Consider the following 20,753-nt stretch of genomic DNA (forward strand, 5'->3'; position numbering starts at 1 on the left):
TAAAACAATACCACCATGACAATAAAATTGGGTTTGCTTGTTTTGTTTTTTTAAAATACAGTTTTTGTTCATAAAACAGTCTGTACAAGCAGTGGTAATTCACAACTGTAACTGTGACGACGAATTATAAATACGTTTAGAATTTTTTTTTTTTTTAAATAGGAAGTTGGTGCATGAATGTTTCCAGCTACTTCCTTCCTTGCTTTTCCTTTCAGATCCTAGTTTGCAGTCGCAAAAGTGCTCTGGAAGCTAAAGTTAAATGTTCAGTCCTATTTTAATTTATTTGCTACGGATTTCTTAATTATACAGATCGAGCGTCGTCACACCTTCAGAACTACAACTACCATAATCCACAGCGCGTCCCCATGATTTATCCGGCTGAGAAAACTGAGTAACTGTTACCTAGCAACGGTAGTAAACGAATATGGACTCCTTAGAACCGCAGGGGAAAGAAAGTGCTGAAGAAAAAGGTAAAAAAATAATAATTAGGATTGTATAATTTGGTAGCATATAATGTTAATATCCTTTATAAAGTGTTCCAATGCGGTGCTTTATAAAGCCTTAATAACTGAATTTCTCCAGTTTTACCGGTGCTAGGACGACATACATTACATTTTAGAACTATTTGTCATTTTTAGTTTCCTTTCTCAGATTATTATGCTAATATATAAAAAAGAGATTGGCCTACACATTATGCTGTGGTTTAATTTTTGCAAAAAAAGGGACAAAATATAGTTTACAAATTATTATTATTATTATTATTATTATTATTATTATTATTATTATTATTATTTATTTCTTAACAGACTTACAGTTGTTGCAAAATATCACATTACAAAGTATCACATTACAGAGAAGAGCAGTTATAAAATACAATACATTCGGTAGGAAATACATAAATAAATAAATAAATAAATAAATAAATAAATAAAACAAATCCCTGGTTTACATTTTTATTTTGTCTTTTAACAAGTACATTTACAATGAAACAACCATTTTTATATAGCGGTGTTTTTGTTTTATGAGGTGTTAGCGTGAATAAGTGCAGAAACTTATGTTCTTGTTTTTTACTTAAAAAAAAAAAAAAAACTATATGGGTGGCAGTGACATAATTAAAACGTAATCCTAGTTAAAATGTGAATCTGTACAGCCATTCCAAAGAATTGTAAGATTTAGTAGGGCCTAGATGTTACAATATAAACAGATCTAGAAAAGGCATTTGTTCTAAAATATCTAAAATATCAAAATGCATGAACTCCCCTGAGAGTAAGGATAATTCTAACAGAATATGGCTCAATCTCTGTGCCCTGATGTGTGCTACACATAATTATTACTGTAAATAAACTACAGTTCATAGTAAATCCAGTAGTGCTACCGCATTTCTGAAATTCCTGATCTGAGACACCATATTTTCATGTAAAAAAATGTGAATCCATCCAATCCGTTTTTACATTTAGTCGATCAGATTTCAAATTAATATTGCACATACCTGTCGTTTCTCTTTTCATTGTTAACATCCTATTAATATCAAAAGAGTTGCAGTGAAATTGCTAATATTGCAATGCTGCAGGAATGCTTTATCATTCAACTGTTTAGAACACTTTGCAATATTAGGGTTTTCATCTAAAATGTTGTTTAATTTACCTTTTCATGATTTGTGCAATAATCCTGAATGATTGTAAGATTTATTTTTCTTATACAGTATAACTTAAAGCCTTTCAATTTTTGCTATACTACAAAGCTGGAGGAGCCAAAAACAAAACAAACAAACAAGAAAAAAACAATCACAATATAAGGTCAAGAACCAGGAACCATGACAAAACAACATAAGGTTACTATTTCCAAATTGTGTTTCAATAAATATTAATTACAGTATCTTGTGATTTTTATAAGACATCAAAACTGATGGTGAAGCATCAACCGGAGACAGTGAAAGGACAACAGATCAACATGACGTCAGTGCCCAGGGTCCAGACAGACCAGAGTCTGAAAGCACACAGCAGCAGCAGGAGGCTGGTATGTCTCATTTTTATCCTCCACTGGATTTATTAGAAGATTCTATTCCACTTACTGTTGATGTACTGTAGGTCATAATATTGACACCTGTCAGGTCTTGGGGAGATGAACTGTATGCTATTTACATGCCCTGTTTTGGATAGCTACCTAAATCTAAAAGCAATGTTATATTAGAATATGAAATTAAATAGCTGTCTAAGTTACTGTATGAGTAGTTTATAGTGTTGTAGTTTTAAGATGGACATTTGAAGTAATGGAATGTTTTTCCAATGGCATAAAGCCTTATACATTCAGATATGTAGAAGTATACAATTATTTGGATCTTACTTTCTCAGCTATGTGTCAAAAATGGCTTGTCCTGATGAGGTATGAATATGTAACATAATGTATTCTCAACAAAGCGATTGCAGAAGGTCCACACCAGGCCGAGGAGGAGAAACCAGGAAAAGAAGCAGGAGAAGACAACAAAGAGGAAGATAAAAAGGACAAAGAGGCGCAGGACAAAATCCTAGAAGACTTTTACTATGAATATGAAGACATCTGCTCCAAGCCTTTTGTATCCCCTGATTCAGAAATACCTTCAAACCTGCTTCATCTAACGTATCCTTCTATTAGAAGCATAACAGTTTAATCTCTAGTGGTGGGTGTGAAAATGAGTCTGAATTGTCATACTCTGTTACTATGATAGAAATAGCCGTTCTAGTTTATGACAATGTTCAGTTTTCTTTAACAGTCTTAATTCTAGTCATTCTTTTGGCTATGACTGTACTAAGAGAGCCAACCTACAACTCCTGGATGACTGCTCTCTGATGTTTGCTGCAGGAAACCTGGTGGTTATTCTGGATATAAAGACTAAGTCACAGAAATACCTGAGGAGCAGCAGCAGTGGCAGAGGAATCGGCACTCTAATGGTAAAGTATAATCTTATTACATGGTTTCTGTGTTTTATATTGTAAAAAAAAAAAAAGAGATGTGGACACGCTCATATCTTCTGTATCACTTCCATTTGCATGTTCTGTAAAACTGCTGAGATTTGACTAAACCAGGCCTTCTAGCAATAATAAAATCCTTGTCACTTGACTGTTCGATCTTTTATTTAATTTTTGTCTTACATCTTTCTAGGTACACCCCAGTAAAAAGTACTTTGTAGTTGCAGAAAATGGTGTGAAACCAAACATTATCATCTATGAATATCCTTCCCTGCGCCCCTACAGAATACTGAGAGGTGGGTTAATCTAAAAAGCAGCAAAATTATTTTCCATTCCAGATGAGACATAATTATTTTAAAATGAAAAAATGTATTTACCATTTTCTTTTTATTGTTCAACAGTAAGGTTTTATATTTGTTTTCATATTCTGTACCTAGGTGGAACAGAGGAAGCGTACAGTTTTGTGGATTTTAATAGCTCTGGAACTCTGTTGGCCAGTGTGGGGAGCAGCCCGGACTTCATGCTGACAGTGTGGGACTGGAAACAGGAGCAGGTCGTGCTGAGGTCCAAAGCCTTCTCCCAGGATGTCTTTCGAGTCACCTTCTCCTCTGACAACGAAGGGCAGCTCACTACATCTGGGGCTGGTCACATCAAGTATGTGAAGTAGCAAACGTGTTCAAAACTGTGTTTAAGATTTTGTAAATTCTGGGTCCCTATACTGTAGTTTAAATGAATATCTTGAGGTGAAGGTAATTTATTTGAAATGTGATTACTATTCCCATGTTAGCTATTAGTATTTGATTATTACATTGTCCTCTGTATAGATTTTGGAAGATGGCAAGAACCTTTACTGGCCTTAAACTCCAGGGTATGCTTGGACGGTTTGGTAAAACAGCACTGACGGACATCGAAGGATATGTAGAACTGCCAGATGGGAAGGTTTGTACATTGCCATGCTTGGTCTTTTCAGTCCTTTCCAGGTTCATGCTTTGGAAACCAATTCACTAAAGTATGTAACATGATTGCCCTGCCTCGACCTTACTATCTAAAATTCCTTTTCATTTTGAAGAAACTAAACATGTTGCAAAATAAAGAAGAAAGTTCATGACACTTTATAGACTTCAAATTGGGGACACTTGAAAGGTCTCAAAAAGGTAAATAATACAAAATTAAAAGATAAAAACATAATATTTCATCTTTATACTGTACATATGGCCCATTTATTCTAACTAACCGTTATTAGAACTTTTAGATGTTTTAAATGTTTTGAAAGGGTACAAATATACTTTCTCATTTTGTGGCCATTAAATCAAACGGCCCAACAGTATTTAAATAAATAGATGAAATAATGCTTTGCAAGATAGTAGGGAGTACCATGTTATAGTTATTTAAAGGAACCACAGTTAAAAGAGTAAGATTAACAGTGCAGTTTTACCTGTGCTAGGTTGTGTCAGGCTCAGAGTGGGGGAACATGCTGCTCTGGGATGGAGGGCTGATCAAGGTGGAGATCTGCAGGAAGGGGGGTAAATCCTGCCACAGTGGCCCCATCCACCAGTTTGTGCTGGACGAAGGAGAGCTCATCACCATCGGAGCTGATGGGGGCATCAGGGTAAGTGAGGAATTTACTTTTGAAGCTTTTGTCTACACTTTTTACTTGCTAAAATTTATGTCACTTTTTAAAGGAGAACAACGTAATCCAAAACAATAAACACAAAAGTAAACAAAAGCATTTTTCTCATTAATTCTTGTTTTACATTCATCAGGTGTGGGACTTTGAGGGCATCGACGCTGCTGATTCAGTGGATGACAGTGGACTCTTTGAGATTGAACCCATGAATGAAATGGTGGTTGATAAGAATGTTAACCTCTACTCCATGGTTAAATCGTGTGACCCAGACTCAGTCATATGGTTTGCTCAAGTAGGTTACTCTTATGAGTGTGTTCATCTTTTTATTGATCTAGTGATGAAAAGAACAGCAGCAGATCTAAACACTGTTCCCCTTTAAAAATTTGATTTATCTATGGAAAACTAAATTATGTCAATTGATACTGGGCGGTATACCTAGATCATCAATTACCCCATTCTAACAAACACTTCTGTGTAGATATGTTAGCTGACAATATATGTTCATGAAGTACTTCATCTGTTGTTCTCTTCTAGGATGCTAATGGAGGAATTTGGAAACTTGATCTTTCCTTTTCAAATATTGTAAGTTATTTTATTTTTATTTTTTAGAAGCAATAAATACTGAGGAGCAATTCTTGAGAAGACAATATACAAGTGAGATGGACTGCATGTAACCAAAAATATTTTTCAATTGTCACTTTTAGGATAATTCCCAATACAAAATCCCAGCAAATATCTTGCTATGCAATTTATTACAGAAACGCATTGAAAGCAAGAGACTTAGCAATTCTTTACATATTGAAGCATTATCAAACACTTATTTTAAAACAGTTTAGATAAAAACACAGAAACTACTAGAAATACATTTGCAGGAAGCTACAACAATAATGAGATTGTTATAAAAAGATTTATGCTTACATTTTAATTTTGCTTTTATGTCATAGCATGTTGTTTTTGACATGAATGTCATGTGACACTTTTGGTTTCAATTTTTTTTTTTTTTACAGACTCAAGATCCAGAATGTCTATTTTCATTTCACTCTGGAAAGATCCAGGGAATGGACGTCTCTCTGACCACGCATCTGATGGCTACCACTGCTCTGGACCGTAAGAGAAAGATGCATTCTGACACCTGATTCACACTTAACAACCTTTTATTATCATGCATACTGACACCTATGTTAACTGCCTCATATCATTTTCTAGTAATGTAATTTAAACCTATAATATTACTATTTTGGTATGCATAGAACATACCCCTGCCCCCTCCTTCCTGCACAGTCATTTTAAGGTAAATTCCCTCACTGTCTTTTACCAGCTTATAAAGAACATATAGTGAAAGTACAATAAGCTTTTGTACTTTTAGGTTCAGTGAAAATCTTTGACTTCATTGCTAAAAAGGACTTGACAGATATCCGATTCAAACAAGGAGGAACAACACTTACTTGGGCGCCACGTGTGGTGAGTTTAAGATAGTGTGCTCAACCATGATAAGACAAGTTTTTTCATTAGCCAACCACAATACATTTGGAGACTAGCATTTCAATAAAAAAAGAGTGCAATTTGTATTTTACACCAGCACCAGCAGGCAATAACTTCATGACTTCAGTTTCTGTTTCCAGACTCTGGTACATTGTAGCACATATGCATGCTTTATGAATTGAGCCTTTGAAATTGAGTAAGTTCCAGCTCATTCTTATGAATAAATATAGTTAATGTTTTTCTTGTAATGATATGTTTATGATATGCATTGTCTTCTATGCATGTTTTTTTTATTAAGGTAAACCCAAAGGGAGGTCTGATTGCTGTTGGGTTTGATGATGGAGTTGTACGTATTTTAGAGATTTACAGTCCTAAAGGCCTGACTCTAGTGGCTGGCCGCACCAACATTGGAGATGCCGAAATCCGTCTAAAACAAGCCTTCAAACCTCACACTGCTCCTGTCACTGCCATTGCTTATGAAAGGAATGGGGAGATGATGGCTACTGGGGTAAGTCACTGTTACTGCACCCGTCAATTACCTGGTAGTCACATTTTGAGACCCGTAGTCTTTATTGTCTTTATTATTATTATCATTATTATTATTTCTTGGGGGGGAGGGGGGAATGTCAATTATACTTCTATGCAACAGGCAAAACTATTTTTAAGCCCTCAATGTGATTAAACACACAGATTTACATTGCTGCATGGTAAATGAAAATAAATGCTGATAAACATGTCTATGTCATGTAATGATGTAAGCGACATGTATTTCTGTTGGGTTCCGATGTAGTTTTACAATGAAACAGTGCACCGATCTTTGTTGACATCGACAGGGATTTCGGGTCAGAGTTTAATTGACATGAAAACCTAAATGCAATTCTTACAAACATTCATGGTTATATGTTCTTGGTTTTCACAATATTTTATTTCATAAAAGGTAGATATGTGTATCACCAATCATCCTTCTATCATTGGCGAGTGACAATGCAGTGGGATATTTATTTATTGATTTGTTCTGTGTACTGTTGCTGTGCATACACATTTAAACAACTAATTTATTTTGACTATTAGGCAGCATTTTTAGCCAAATAGATTGTTGCTCCTTAATTTAGATTAAAATACCCACTTTGTCCATGCCTATGACTATAATGCAACTACATTTAAACTGTTACATAGATAGAATCAGTGTTCTACAAAGTACAATATCTACCATGACTTGTTAGTATTACTAAAATGTAAATTATTTATTTCCTTTAACTATTTAACTGACTGTCACACTCTTCATCGCGATTTTGCACCACCAAACTTTCTTTTTATTTTACCTGCTATAGAAGTTTCAGAATGCATTTCACTGTAACCTTACACTTATTACAAGATTATGAGGACCCTCATGTATGTGCCTGCATGTTCTTTTTTCAGAGCTCGGACAATACTGTATTCTTCTTCACTGTCGGAGACAATTATGAACCCATAGGGTTTATCAGGGTACCTGGACCGGTGCAGGCACTGGAGTGGTCTCCATCCTCTTACGTACGTCCTTTTCTAATATTTACTTTTTATTTAAATTAGAATTTAAATTGTTCTTCTTTTCATTACATCTTGGGCTGGGTACCCCAATTGAAATGTACCCATCTTGTTAACACTGTCCTGCTTTTATTCAGTTTGAAAGCTAAGGAGAGGTAACATTTCAGTTCCAAAGTCAGAGAGCGTGGCAGTGGTGACGGGTAAACTGTGGCAGTGCATGAATGATTTTGTGTATGTGTTCAGTAGGTGGCAGCTTTTGTAATGTAGGAACTAAGTTTATGTATTTATTTATTTGCTAGAAGTTATTTATACAAGTTGGTTTTACTAACTGAGCCCTGTGCTCTACTGGGTTTAGGAGAAGAACACCTTATTGATCCTCTGTTTAAATGGACATGTTGTGGAGGTCCAGGCCCCTGATCCTGAGAAGCAGATCACAGACGTCACATTTGAGATCCGAAACATCTACAGTCGGCACTTCCACTTCCGCAGCATCAAATCTAAGATCAAGGTAACTATCAGCAATCAACACATCCACTAAATGTCTGCCATTCAGTTATGTGTTTATGGGCTTTTGCTGTCACACAATGTTATAAATTAGCTTGAACCACCCAGGGCATGTTCTCATAAGCTTGTCATTTTTATTTTGTTTATGTTTAGGCTTGTTTGTTAGCAGAACCTACATTACCAACATAGAGAATGTTATTCAACTAAATGGTATAGTTTTATATTTAAAAACATGTATATGCTTCTCTGTTCTGCAGAGAAATGCAGAGATTGAGGGGCGGCAGAAGGTGAAGGCGCAGATGCTGAAGGAAAAGGAGGCCAAGCTGAAGAGGAAGAGGGACCTGGGCCTGGAGATCACAGAGGAGGAACTGCAAGAGGAGCCTGAGCTTGAGGAAGAAGAGCTGCCAGCTCTCTACATCCCCGAGAAGCCCAGCCCCATTTACTGTGGCTTTTACTCCAGTCCAGGGGAATTCTGGCTCTCTTTGGTACAGCACCAATCCATTTCATAACTGCTAGACTTGTATACGTTTACATAATAACAAAGTTATCCCAGATCTTCACGTTATTTAAAGATGAAGTTATAAATAACGTGGCTTTTTTGTACTGCTAATTTTCTCATACAGTAGTTACCAATACTGAATATGTCCCAAAATTGTGATTGATGCCTCTTGTAGTTAGCAGTACTGCTATTTAGTACTTCCTGAGTACTGTTATTACTGTACATCTTTATGAAGCTTCTCCTTTAAACCTAGCCCACATTTTCACAACACTACTGCTGTTGACTATTTCACTCTATTCTTTCTCCATGTAGGGGGACTATGATTCCGGGTTCTTGTATCACTGTAGGTTCTCTGAGCAGCAAGGCCCTGAAATGGACCCTTCTAAGAGACAGGACCAACCTTTCGGTTTCATACCAATTCAGGATTCTGAAAATGATGCCATCAGAAACATGCGCTTCAGGTGGGTGTATTGTATTCATTCACAATATTTCACTTTTTTAAAGCGACTTTCAAAACATTTAAGGCTTACCTCTGTGATTTTGTATTCAAGCATGCTTTTTAGAATAGTTAGCTATGAAGCAAAACACCCTTTTATCTCCAGCAAGGTTATTAATAATATGAAAAAGTAGATAGTACAGTGTTCTATATCCACTGTATTGACATGGGCAAGTTTCATCACATTTAAATAAATGGTTTTGTTGATTTATATGTGGAAAAATATAAGCATGACATACAGACAGACAATCAGACAGACAGCCTCCAAACAGCCCAAGACAAAAATACATAACTTTTTTCTCACAATAGGACAATTATAAAACTCTGAAATGTTATATATTTAAGTGTGCGCTAGCGCCTGCACTATATTCTTCAGCAAGGATATGCCTCCCCAGGGCCATAGAAAAAAAATGTCACTGTCTAATTCCCCATGTGACTGTGTCTTTTTTGCAGCTTCAATGGGCAGCTGCTGTTGTGTGGGATGCAGAGTGGTAAAGTGAGGGTCTACACCGTGCAAACAAACGACCCAAATCTAAGCTCCATGCAGGGTTTCTGGGTCCTGAGTGTCCACGATAACCAGTATGGACACATCCAGAACATCCGCAGCAGCTACGATGACCAGTTTGTTTTGACCACTGGAGAGGACGGCAACATCTTTGTTTTCAGCCTCCTTCCGCAGGAGGACATTAATAAAGCCATAGAGAACAGAAGGGCAAAGGTTCCTTCTCCTAGGGTGAGCACACAGGGGCACTATAACTAGGACAGAAAAATAAATATAACAATGAGTCAAACAGTAATAAATACATTAACAAAATATTTTAAATAGTTTGGATTCTTAAATGTTATCTTACAAAGCATTTTTGATGCAAAAGATATTAAAAAAAAATGTTTGCACCGGTCTACATATTTTGTAGCTTTTCTGCAGTTATTTATAATATAAACTCATATATCAGAACTCTGGCTATTGTTACTTATAATGTTTTTGATTATTGTCTTTCACAGATTAATCTTGAGAAGGAGAAGGCTGCAGATGATATTGTGGATCCCAATGCATACAGGTATGTAGAGTCTTTGCTCAAAAGAGCCAACTTCCAGAGCCAAAATATATAATTTTTTTTTTTTTTTTAATAAATAAAAAAGAAGACCTTAGAAAGTTTGCCCTATTTCTTTTCTGTTTAGCATTGAGACCGCCAAGCAGAAAACTGAAATGGACAAGATGCTGAAAGAGGCAGAGGAGAAGAAAGCCAGTAAACGAAAGAAGCTTATCGAGCTGCAGAATGATTTTAAACAGCTGCTGCTGAAGAACAAAAAGCTTCCTGAACATGTGCGACTTGACAGAGCTGTAGGTTTTGTCTTTTTTAGATTACAGTTACATATTAGACTTCTGAAAAAGCAGCAAAATCTGAATTATACAAGTGTGTCTGGCATAGTTTTTTAAAGAAAATCAATCCAGAACAATTTAGTGATTCCTCAGATCCAATTGATGTCGGTGGAATATCACAACTGATCAGGTAGCAGTTCATTTAAAATAGAATCGGTGCATAAATGTGTAGCTGTGTCATGTGTTTTTGTGTACATGGATCCGTGGATGTGTCTTTATTTGTGTGATACACATTCAGCTTCATTCTCATCCTGTGATATATAGGAGTTTGAGTTGGACCCCCGGATTCGAGAGGAGACAGAAAGGCTGACAGCTCAGAGAATCCGCCTAGTCCGCAAAGAGCTAGCGTGGGAGCAAGAGAAGTGCAGAATTGGGCTAGCGAAACTACAGGCAAGGTAAAACATGCAGAATCACAATCTAATGTACACCGGGGTGTCATTTTCAATAACATTTTAAACAGTATTTTTCTAGTTGGCTCATCTAATGAAGACAGACAATAATAGATAATAGAATAGTCTATGCGCAATAACTGCCACTTTTTTCGTACATCATTGCTTCATTCTGCATTGCTAGCAGCACAATTGACATGGTACAATATAGACAGCCAGAGTTTTGTGAAATTTATTAATAGGTAGGCTTTGACTTGCTACACTTTTCATTGTATGGATATGCATATTTTTCAATGGGCCGAACAACAATGCATTTTAAATACTTAATACATTTGGTCTAAAAATTATTTTAGAACTTGTTTAAAATCTGGCAGAACTAGCCTTGCTTAAGTTAGAGGAAGGGTAAAGGCAATTATCATGCTTACCATGACTGACGGACAGAAGACAGACAAGATCAGTACATAGAATCCCCATTTTTTTAATGAGCACCCTAAAAATAAAAAATAATTATTGGTAATTAAGGAAAAAAGTACTACAGGTATTTCTTTCAATATATAAAACATGAATGTGCGCTTTGTGCAGGTTCTGGGACTCTTTGGAGTCTGACACAGTTGTGGTGAGCGCTTTTGAAAGTGAACACAAAGTATCTACTTACCGGCTCCTGGCTCTGTCGAAGAAATACCACACGCTGAAGCAAAGGATTGGGAAGAAAGGCCCGGAAGGGAATGATCGCAGGAAGAGCAAAGCAGGAGAGTCCTGGAAAGACGGCAGCAAAGATGCAGTAGGCAAGTATATATTGTAATTAAGGATGTTATGGGTGATAATTGTCAGTAATCTATGCATCTGAACATTTTGTTATTATTACAAAGAAAAAGAGGCTTAAATGACATTTTAACAGTTTATTTTGCTTATTTATTATAATACAGTAAATTGTATTTCTGTTATACTATATTTCTTTAGACAAATAACGGTCTTTCATTATAATTAGTCTTTTCTAAAGAAAACATGTGGTCCACCCTGCTAAGCTATTCATGATTCCGACATTGAGTGTTTTTGCAATTTCAAAAGCATTACCATTCTGTAAAAATATTTCTTAAAGCAATGTCTTTAACTACACATTTATATATTTACCAATCAATGGTGTCCCCCTTAACAAAACCCCCAGTGCCTGTAGAGAAAACAATTTACCTGTGTTGAAAATCCACAATGAAAACAAATCTAATAGCCTTTCAACTGAAAATGCTATAACAAAATCTTGTTATGAATACAAGATATATCCCTAGCCATGTGCTTCTCTTTCAGATGATGTGGACCAGGGAGATGGACTGAAGAAGGAGGGCTTGCTTCAGAAACCAGGTGCGCAAACCAAACTTGGAAGTCGACAGGCTGAAAAACTAAAAATAAACTTTGAGAAAGCAGAGAAAGCTAAGGCCAAGGTGGAGAAGAGGAAGCGAGAGTGGGAGCAGCTGTGAGTAGTTTTATTACACAAAGGGTGTCCTAGAATCTCATTTACCTAATATATATAATCAAGTAAACAAGATTTTTATTGAAAGTTTTTACTAAAATAACATGGCCAAAATCATTTTTAAGATTGCACTTAAAAATGATTAGTGATGATGTCACCTAATCTGTGTAAACACAACAATCAATTTGCAGATATGCCAGGAAGCCAGATGAGAACTACGAGGACCCGATGGATGTGATGGCTATTAAAGAGGCTCGTGAACACATGGGGGATTTCAAACTAAAGACAGCAAAGGACTTCACTGTACCTGAGCATCAGCGTATCAACACTGAGAAAAAGAGAATGCAGCTTGTTATCTTAGAAAAACAGGTTTGGGAAACAAACTATTTAATATACAGCTTACTCTCTAACCCACATCCAGTAATAATATTTCTTCTTCTTCTTCTTCTTCTTCTTAGTATTATTAATGCTTCTAATTGGATCATTGAGTTGTCATAATGGAAACCTACTTGTAGACTTATGAAGTCATTTACAGTTGGGGATGGAGTAACAATAATCTCTTAGATATCTCTATTCAATTTGTTTCTATTTAGACACATGAGCTAAAATCTGAGATGAACAGAAAAATCCTTGACCTTCGAAATTTTAAAATTGAATCAATCGAGAAGATCCGTAGCCATGTGAACGAGCTAAAGGCAGTGCATGCCAAGATAAACCCTTCTAAACGTCTGCCTGTTCCACAAGTGCCCAGAATTCATCCAGAGGAAACACCAGAGAAGAAGAGGCAATACACCACAGAGACACTGCTCATGTATAAGCAAGAACTTTCCACCAAAGCAAAACAGGCCAATAAAGGAGAGCAGGGGTTTGGAGGATTCAGCAGGGGATTGGAAGAACCAGGGGAAGAGCGGGACATGATATCCCCCAGTAAATACTCTGAAAGGGCAGACACAGCCTGTTCCGATACCAGCCAAGCTTGCCAGCAAGAGACGCCACTTTCAGAACTAGAGTTGGAAGTGATACAGGCAGAGGAGATTAAAAACCTCTACCTTCAAGATAGTCTGCTGAAAAAGGTAAGAAATGACAGTAAACAAATTCATGTAAACTCATGTTACTGTATATCCATGCCCTGAAAATGTTGTGAAATAAGACAAAATGCTATTGCTGTTAGTGTCTAATGGGAATTCATTATTACATTAGGATAATAAACACATTTAGAATTACAGTACAGTTTAATGTCACCAATGTATGCCAGGTTCAGTTCGGCAAAACCAGTGTTAGTCTTTGTGAACAAAATGTCATCCTTAGTAGTCCTGCTCCAAGAAGCTTTGTACTTTGATTACTGGAGGTAAATATTATTTCCTTCAGAACCATGCAATATTAAGCAGAATTCAGAGACACACTTCAGTGAAACTGTCCTACAAAGGTCTGATAAGCCCCAATACTTGTTGGAGCATAGTATTTGTGTTCTAGGACCCTGAAGAAGTAAATCCATTCCACAGAGTTTAGAGGTAGGGTGCTGTGGTGGTGTTAGTGGTTCTTTATGTTTTGTTCCTTCTCTTCTCATGTCAGATTAAGGATCTCATCAAGAACTTTGATGCAGAGCTGCGGCTGTTGCGCCACCACAAGCTGAAGGCAGATATCAATGTTAAAATGGCAGACCTGCGACATGTCACGCTCTTTGAGGAGCTGCTGCTGCTGAAGGAGTTTGAGAAGAGAGAGAACTCTCTGTTGGAGAAGGTCAACAGCCGCATCGAGGAGCAGCTGGAGATTCAGGTCAGACACTCAAAATGAGACGGGGTTGACTTGCAAAACAATCACATTACAGAAAGACATTCATACCTAGGCCCTGTATCCTATGGTTTATAGGACTGAAGAGCATTATTTTCTTTTTTAGGAAGATAGTACTTATATATACTTTTAAATTACTGGCTTAACCATAAACTCACATTTAATTTGTGCTGTTTGTTGTTTTGTTTTTTTTAACGGTTCAGGACAAGGCAGAGGAATGTCTGCAGCAGTTGGAGGCTAAGAAGCGAGACATTGCCAAACTGCAGGAACGAGAGAAAACCTTGCACAGTACTTTCCATGTCTCCCTTGGAGAAAACAACAAGTTTGCAGACTTTCTCACTAAAGTCTTCAAGAAGAAAATCAAGCGAGTGAAGAAGAAGGAGAAAAAGGGAGATGAAGGTGTGTCCCCTTCTCTCTCTGCCATATACCGTAATTGTCAGATAGTGGCACACAACCTTTTTACAAATGTTAGGAGTATATGAGTGTGGGTTGTAGTTATGTATATATTATCATTTCTGGTGTTTTAGCCAAAGTAATATACAAGAGGTGTGCATTATACTATAGGAGCACAATATACAATCTACACGGTCTTACATACATGCAGAAAATTGTGCTTAAATATGGATCTTATGAAGATTTAGTTATTATACACAGCAGCCAAAGAGTTATTAATCTCAGCCCAATTAAGTGTCTCTGCTGTCTAAAGCAATTACCTGAATCAGAAGATTCATCACAGGAAAGAAGGACCCACAGTATTTTAGAGGACAGTATGTTGTTGTATATATTGTAATTTTTTGCACAGTTTTATAGTGTAGTAATAATAGTATGCCTAGCCAAATCCAGATTACTTTTTTGGGCCCAGTTATGTATATTTGTCTCTTTTCCCACAGAGGAAGAGGAGGAAAGTGGTGAAGAATCAGATGAAGAGTCAGCATGGGACAGCAATGAAGATGATTCAGGATCAGAAAGTGGTGCACTCGATGACAGTGTCTGTCCACCGCGTAAGTAAGCTCAGTGCTGCGCTCCTACACCAACTCTGAAGTGCAGCCAACCTGCCACAGCTCTATTTTAATTTCAGTAATACTGGTACAATTCCCAAATAAACAAACACAATTTAGTAATATGAAGAGTAATATACAGTATGATTGAAAGTGTATAGTTATAATTGCATTTTAATGTTCCACATAGAGATTTTAACCTAGACTGTATACAAAAACATTTCCTATACTTGTAGACTGTGATCCAGCCCTCTTTGAAAACACCATCCAACTTCGAGAGAAACGTCTTGACATTGAAGAGGTTTTGGTTGAGGAGAAGAAAATAGCAGATAACCTTAGGAAGGAGAATGATTCACTGGCCAAAAAAGTATGCAAAATAACACCGAAACATTCTAGAGGTATCAAACTGATTTAAAAGAGCTGATTTCATTATTCCACATCCCTGATGTTAATATTTTGCCAGGTGAAAATTGTTCAATCAAGTCTGAAAACAGCAGAGGGCGATCTTGAGTTATTTCAAAGAGAGAAACAACAGAAACTGAATGAGCTGAATGTCGTTGTGCCACTGAGACTGCATCAGGTATGCTGTTAAAAATTCTGGTAAAGATTTGCCAGTTTTGAAACTCCTACATGACAGCAGTCTTACCCATTGGAACTCTGGTATGATTACCACTGGCTGGGTGTTACTTACAGCTTTAAGTTTGTTTGTTGGTTGGCGTTACAGATCGAGTTTGTGTCCAACGGTACAGTCCCTGGCGATCTGTCCTCAGCACTGGTCTTCACAAATCAGGCGCTGGTATCCCTGCAGCAGAGGATCCAGGAGCTGCAGCTTGAGAAGTCAGAGCAGAGGCACCTCTACAAACTGGCCAGGCAGCAACATGTCCAGCTCATCCGAGACAGGAGGGACATGGAAGCTAAGATCCAGAGTCAGCACTTCTCACTATATTTTAACATGCATCAGGCCCTAATCACAATGCAGTTTAAGTGATATACATTTTATTGACATTTATTAACTGTCATCCAGTCATGTATGTCCTGTGTAATTCTCTATTGTTGTTTCTGCATATATCATTATTTGCCATGCTTGCAAACTATTCCAGCAAAATAAAAAAAGAAAAAAATCAGTACAAAAAATACATATTAGGAAAATGTATATAACATGTTCCTTAACTCAAAGTTGTGTTTTTTATAAATAAAATAATGTCTGATATTTATGAAACTGTTCTTGACAGGGCAAATGGAACCCTTTATTGGAATGCAATAAGTACAATAGAGAGATGTTAATATGGAAATTATGTGATCCATCATGTGCACAAAGTAGATTGTACTTGTATGGTGATGTTCCCTGTATTATCAAACATCTTTAGCAGTTGACTTATGATCATCACAAAATGTCAGGTGCTCATTTAGTTTTATTCCCCTTTTGATTGTAGTTAAAAAGGCATTGAGCAGTCTCTATTGTGGAGAACAATATATTCTTTTTTTGTTTTGTGCCTATGACACTGTAGTGCTGGAGGGGAAGTGCAAGCAGCTGATGCTGGCGAAGTTTGGCAAAGTGGTGGACTTGGAGGCCCTAAAAACTATCACAATGAACAAGAACTTGGAGGAGTTGAAATTGAAGGCCAGAATCAACGAAGAAGAGTTCTCCAGAGACTTAAAACTGTGGGAGGTAAATGCTTTTAATGATAATAGATAACTTTCATTTTGGTAAATGGAAATTTCTAGTTTAGGTTAAACGCTTTTAAGTCAGTGACTGAACATCCGATGACTCTATTTAAGTGATAGTGCCCATCGGTGAAGGCTCTACCTTGTGGAAGTTGAGTTGAAGGTGAAGGCGCTAACGAAAGTCAAGGTCAACTAACACATGGTGGAGCCTTCATCGAGAGGGCACTATCACTATTAGAAAACACAATTCTCATGATTTTCACTTTAAAACCAACATTTACCTTGAACTTGTAATGATTAGTCAGGTACCCTTCCGCTGAGAAACGTTTTAGGAAAATAGTCCCAAAAATGTTCATATTTAGAGAAAAATAATTAGAGAAAAAAAAACCTTTATTAAACAAATAACTTACTTGTCAGAGCTACTTATAGTTGATCTGAACAGTGCCAGATATCTGAATGGAGCAATATTACTGAACTGTCCATGTGTCTGTTTGTTGTTATTGAAAGATGCTGTGTCTGAGCTCTAGTCGACCCGACAGGCTGTGATTGGCTGACTCGGCAGTTGGTCTGGACATAATAAGATCCTGACACAAAACAATGAGATGATTGAGTACTAAAATAAACAAATCTGAAAATGTTTTTTTTTTTTTATTTGTTCTCATAAAAATCCAGGATAAGATATGGGAGGTTAAGGATCGCCTGAAAGAGGTCACTCGCTTGCACACCCAGAAACTAGTGCAGATGAACAAGCTGCTGAATCAGAAGAAGGAGCTTGAAACCAGCCTGGACACACGTCAAAAGAAAATGGTATGCTTTCATAACTTGCGCTTTTTGCAAGAATTACATGGAAAATTAGAAACTAAATAAATGAATTATTTGCAGAAAATGAAAATAAAAGCAAAACAAGAGCGAAGAGCCATAAAACGTTAGAAGAGATTAAAAATAATCACAGCTACCTTTGTTATATAAAATGATAACTGGGAAGTTAACTCACTGAGACTAAGGACCATATTCACAAGCATTTACCCCTAGTGAATATGACCGTCATTTTTGAGTGGGGACAAGTTAACAGTACAATAACAAATTACATAAGCTTCAATTAAAACATACTAGTACTGAGAGTCGTATATTTAATATGTAAAAAAGTAAATAGCACAGCATTAATTGGTACTCTCCTAAATAACCATATAAATAAATAAATAAATAAATAAATAAATAAATAAATAAATAAAAAAAACGGCCAGTATTTTAACCTGAAATTGCTGCTGATTTTCAGGCCGCGGAGTTCCAGGGGAAGCGGCAGGAGGAGGTAAAGGACAGGCAGCGGCTGATCCAGCTGGTGGAGCTGCAGGCCCAAGAGATACAAGCTCTGAGAGAGGAGATCAGCCTCCTGTCCAGGAAGGGGGGGCACATCCTCCCACCTGCCCAGCCGCCCATCCCAACAAGCAGCCAGGGCGTCGTCTAGCACCCATTGCTAGGAACCCCCTTACTACACTATAAAATAAGTGATATACAGATACTAATTTTATTTTCTTAAACAGATAGCAAGCTATTGTTTTTCACATATTTGTGGCAACTTCAATGATATAATTTAGGGAACATTTAAAAACACTTGCAAAATATAAATAGCACTGAATAACACTGCAAATAAAGTTAAATGCAAAAAATATTTGTTTTGCTTTGTTTATTTTGTTGATGTGAAATGTATTTTATCAGGAAGCACCCAGCTTTTAGTCTAAACAAGTTATTTAGGATTTTAGGTTGTTCCACAGATGGTGCTGTTTGCTTGGTATTGGTTTCCGTCAGAAATTTAGTTTTTCGCCAACTTTCACTGTTTTCATGGGGCAACACAATTGGTTTTTAAACTTCACTGAAACTTAAATAAAAAAGGCCCACTTTGTATTATAGTATCTTTATTTTTGTACATAACCTAATATACTGTAACTGTTTTGTTTTTTTTTAGCATAACCAGCAGTTTATTAATATTGAAGCTATTTGTTAAACTTTTTGCTTCAAAATGTGGAGTTCTTACTGTATTCACTGGAATGTAACTTCGCAAATGATGCAAATGGCAGGACTTGTTTTACATAAGCAAACTAGGATAAACTTAAATGTGTTCTGATATGTTTTTAGTTATAATAAGGAAGGTTTTGTAGGTGGTAAGAATTTAAAATGTAGTTCGTTTTTTTCTTTTACTTTTAGCCTTCCCAAAAGGATATTTAAGATATTAACCGAATAAATTAAATCATTGTAGTATAAAAGTTGGTGTGTGTGGGGGGGGGGGGGGGGCATTCTCATCACAATGACCAGTAGAAATATCAAAGGGAGTAAATATTACACATAATAACTATGTGCACTTGTAAAGAGGTTTGGAATAGCTGAGGTAAATGCAGGGCGCAGGGTCGCCACGGAGACCATTAATTATACGGCCTAGCCCTTTGTTCAGACCTAGGCACAGCTGATGAGGGCTTGAATGGGGATTTAACCTGATCCAGTGATTCTGAAAGGATCCTAAGCTCACTCAACGGCCAAAGCAGTGGGGCCTGAATAGGACTGGCAAAAAAAAAGAAGAAGAAAATGGGAACGAGGAACAGGGCTCTTGCTCTCTCCATTCTGCCGACGTTTCCCATGTGGTCCCCTTTATCTTCCCTATTCAGGAGTCAATAGAGCCTGCCTTTTTCTTCCCTTCTGCCACTACCCCCTCCCTTCTCCTCTGCAAAAAAATTTTGTCTGACAAAAATAGGCATTAAAAGGACTTGGAGGCCAGTCACTCACTGGAGTGTTTGCTTAACTCTCATTTAAATATACTTCTACTTAACCTTAATGAGGGTTACGCGACGCTGGGAGGGGACAACTCTGTTTAAATGCACCCCCACCCCCTTTTTGTATGTGTTTGCTTGTCTACTACTCATGATAAGGTCATCGAAGATCTCATTTTGATAGGGATGAATGAAAACACTTCAGTGAGAGCCTGTTTTCGGATATCATGTCTTTGCTTTCCATAGGTTACACAAATGTTGAGTTTTCATTCTTGAGAGGCATATCTTTGAATAGCTTGTTTTGATTTAGACTGAGTAATAATAATATGTTAACAAAACAATGAAGTACTAATTATGCTTTTAACAGTGCATACTCAGTGCTTAAAGACCTCATATTAGAATACCTGAAATACAGAATGTTGATAAAGGTGGTACAGACATCATTTGAAATGTTTTTATTTGTATCTTTCAAAACTATTAGCAAGGTAATTCAATTTCAAGTAGTGTACATGCAAAGGCTTCTGTGTTATGGGGTGATATATTGTTCACTATTTTGTAATTACTTCATCTAACAGGTTCATGTTTCCTTTGTATCAGGTATTTGTTGATATATTACTAAGCACCAACACAATCTATTGCAAAGCACTGTATTGCTAGACATATAGACATGGACTGATCTAAAGTTACATATACTGTATCTATGGCAGGTATCTACTACTGAAGTTCAGCTCCTCAGCTCAAGTGAAAGCACCCTAAAACAGACTTAAATACTTTTAAAAGACCGTATTTGAGTAATTTCTATAAGAACCAATGAGAATGATTGATTGAAAACATCATAAAAAGGGAAGGGTGGGGGGGATAAAACAACATCAAAAATAAACCAGCTACTTGATTTTATCATTTGATATGCATTTATGGGCTTCAGCAATGTCCTCTGCATGCTACATTGGCTAGATACTGTAAGCAACAGCATGTGTGGATATAGTGTGATTTATAAATATGATATAATTACTTTCTAAGAACTTGTCAAGCATCATTCTAAATGACAGTTCTCTATAATAAAATGGCACATCCAAAGCATATGGTACAGTTTCGACATTTTGCATGCAAGTGTAACTGGAGGAATTTAGGCCACAGACAGATTCACATAGGCTATAGCCTTAATCTTAGTCACCTCTTGCAAACTTTGATTAGCTAACATTTCTCTGTGTACCTTTCATCTCCTTAT

The 20,753-nt window shown here is 36.7% G+C and overlaps 1 protein-coding gene across 1 annotated transcript; it reads left to right on the forward strand.

The window, feature by feature from the left end:
* Positions 1-18,441, forward strand: LOC117405953 (cilia- and flagella-associated protein 44). The gene is made up of 34 exons (XM_034009520.3): positions 1-470; positions 1,894-2,016; positions 2,418-2,616; positions 2,762-2,927; positions 3,139-3,241; positions 3,383-3,599; positions 3,770-3,884; positions 4,390-4,554; positions 4,709-4,864; positions 5,107-5,154; positions 5,580-5,679; positions 5,939-6,033; positions 6,353-6,562; positions 7,474-7,584; positions 7,934-8,086; positions 8,340-8,567; positions 8,894-9,042; positions 9,531-9,810; positions 10,080-10,135; positions 10,257-10,419; positions 10,723-10,853; positions 11,430-11,632; positions 12,150-12,315; positions 12,504-12,681; positions 12,906-13,385; positions 13,885-14,088; positions 14,307-14,502; positions 14,994-15,104; positions 15,338-15,468; positions 15,565-15,681; positions 15,826-16,027; positions 16,610-16,770; positions 17,439-17,573; positions 18,043-18,441. The coding sequence occupies exons 1-34, from the start codon at positions 425-427 to the stop codon at positions 18,229-18,231; spliced, it is 5,487 nt and encodes a 1,828-aa protein (XP_033865411.3). The 5' UTR covers positions 1-424; the 3' UTR covers positions 18,232-18,441.
* Positions 18,442-20,753: the final 2,312 nt, after the last annotated feature.

This window comes from Acipenser ruthenus, chromosome 9, assembly GCF_902713425.1.
Source record: "Acipenser ruthenus chromosome 9, fAciRut3.2 maternal haplotype, whole genome shotgun sequence".
Classification (NCBI taxonomy): Eukaryota; Metazoa; Chordata; class Actinopteri; order Acipenseriformes; family Acipenseridae; genus Acipenser; species Acipenser ruthenus.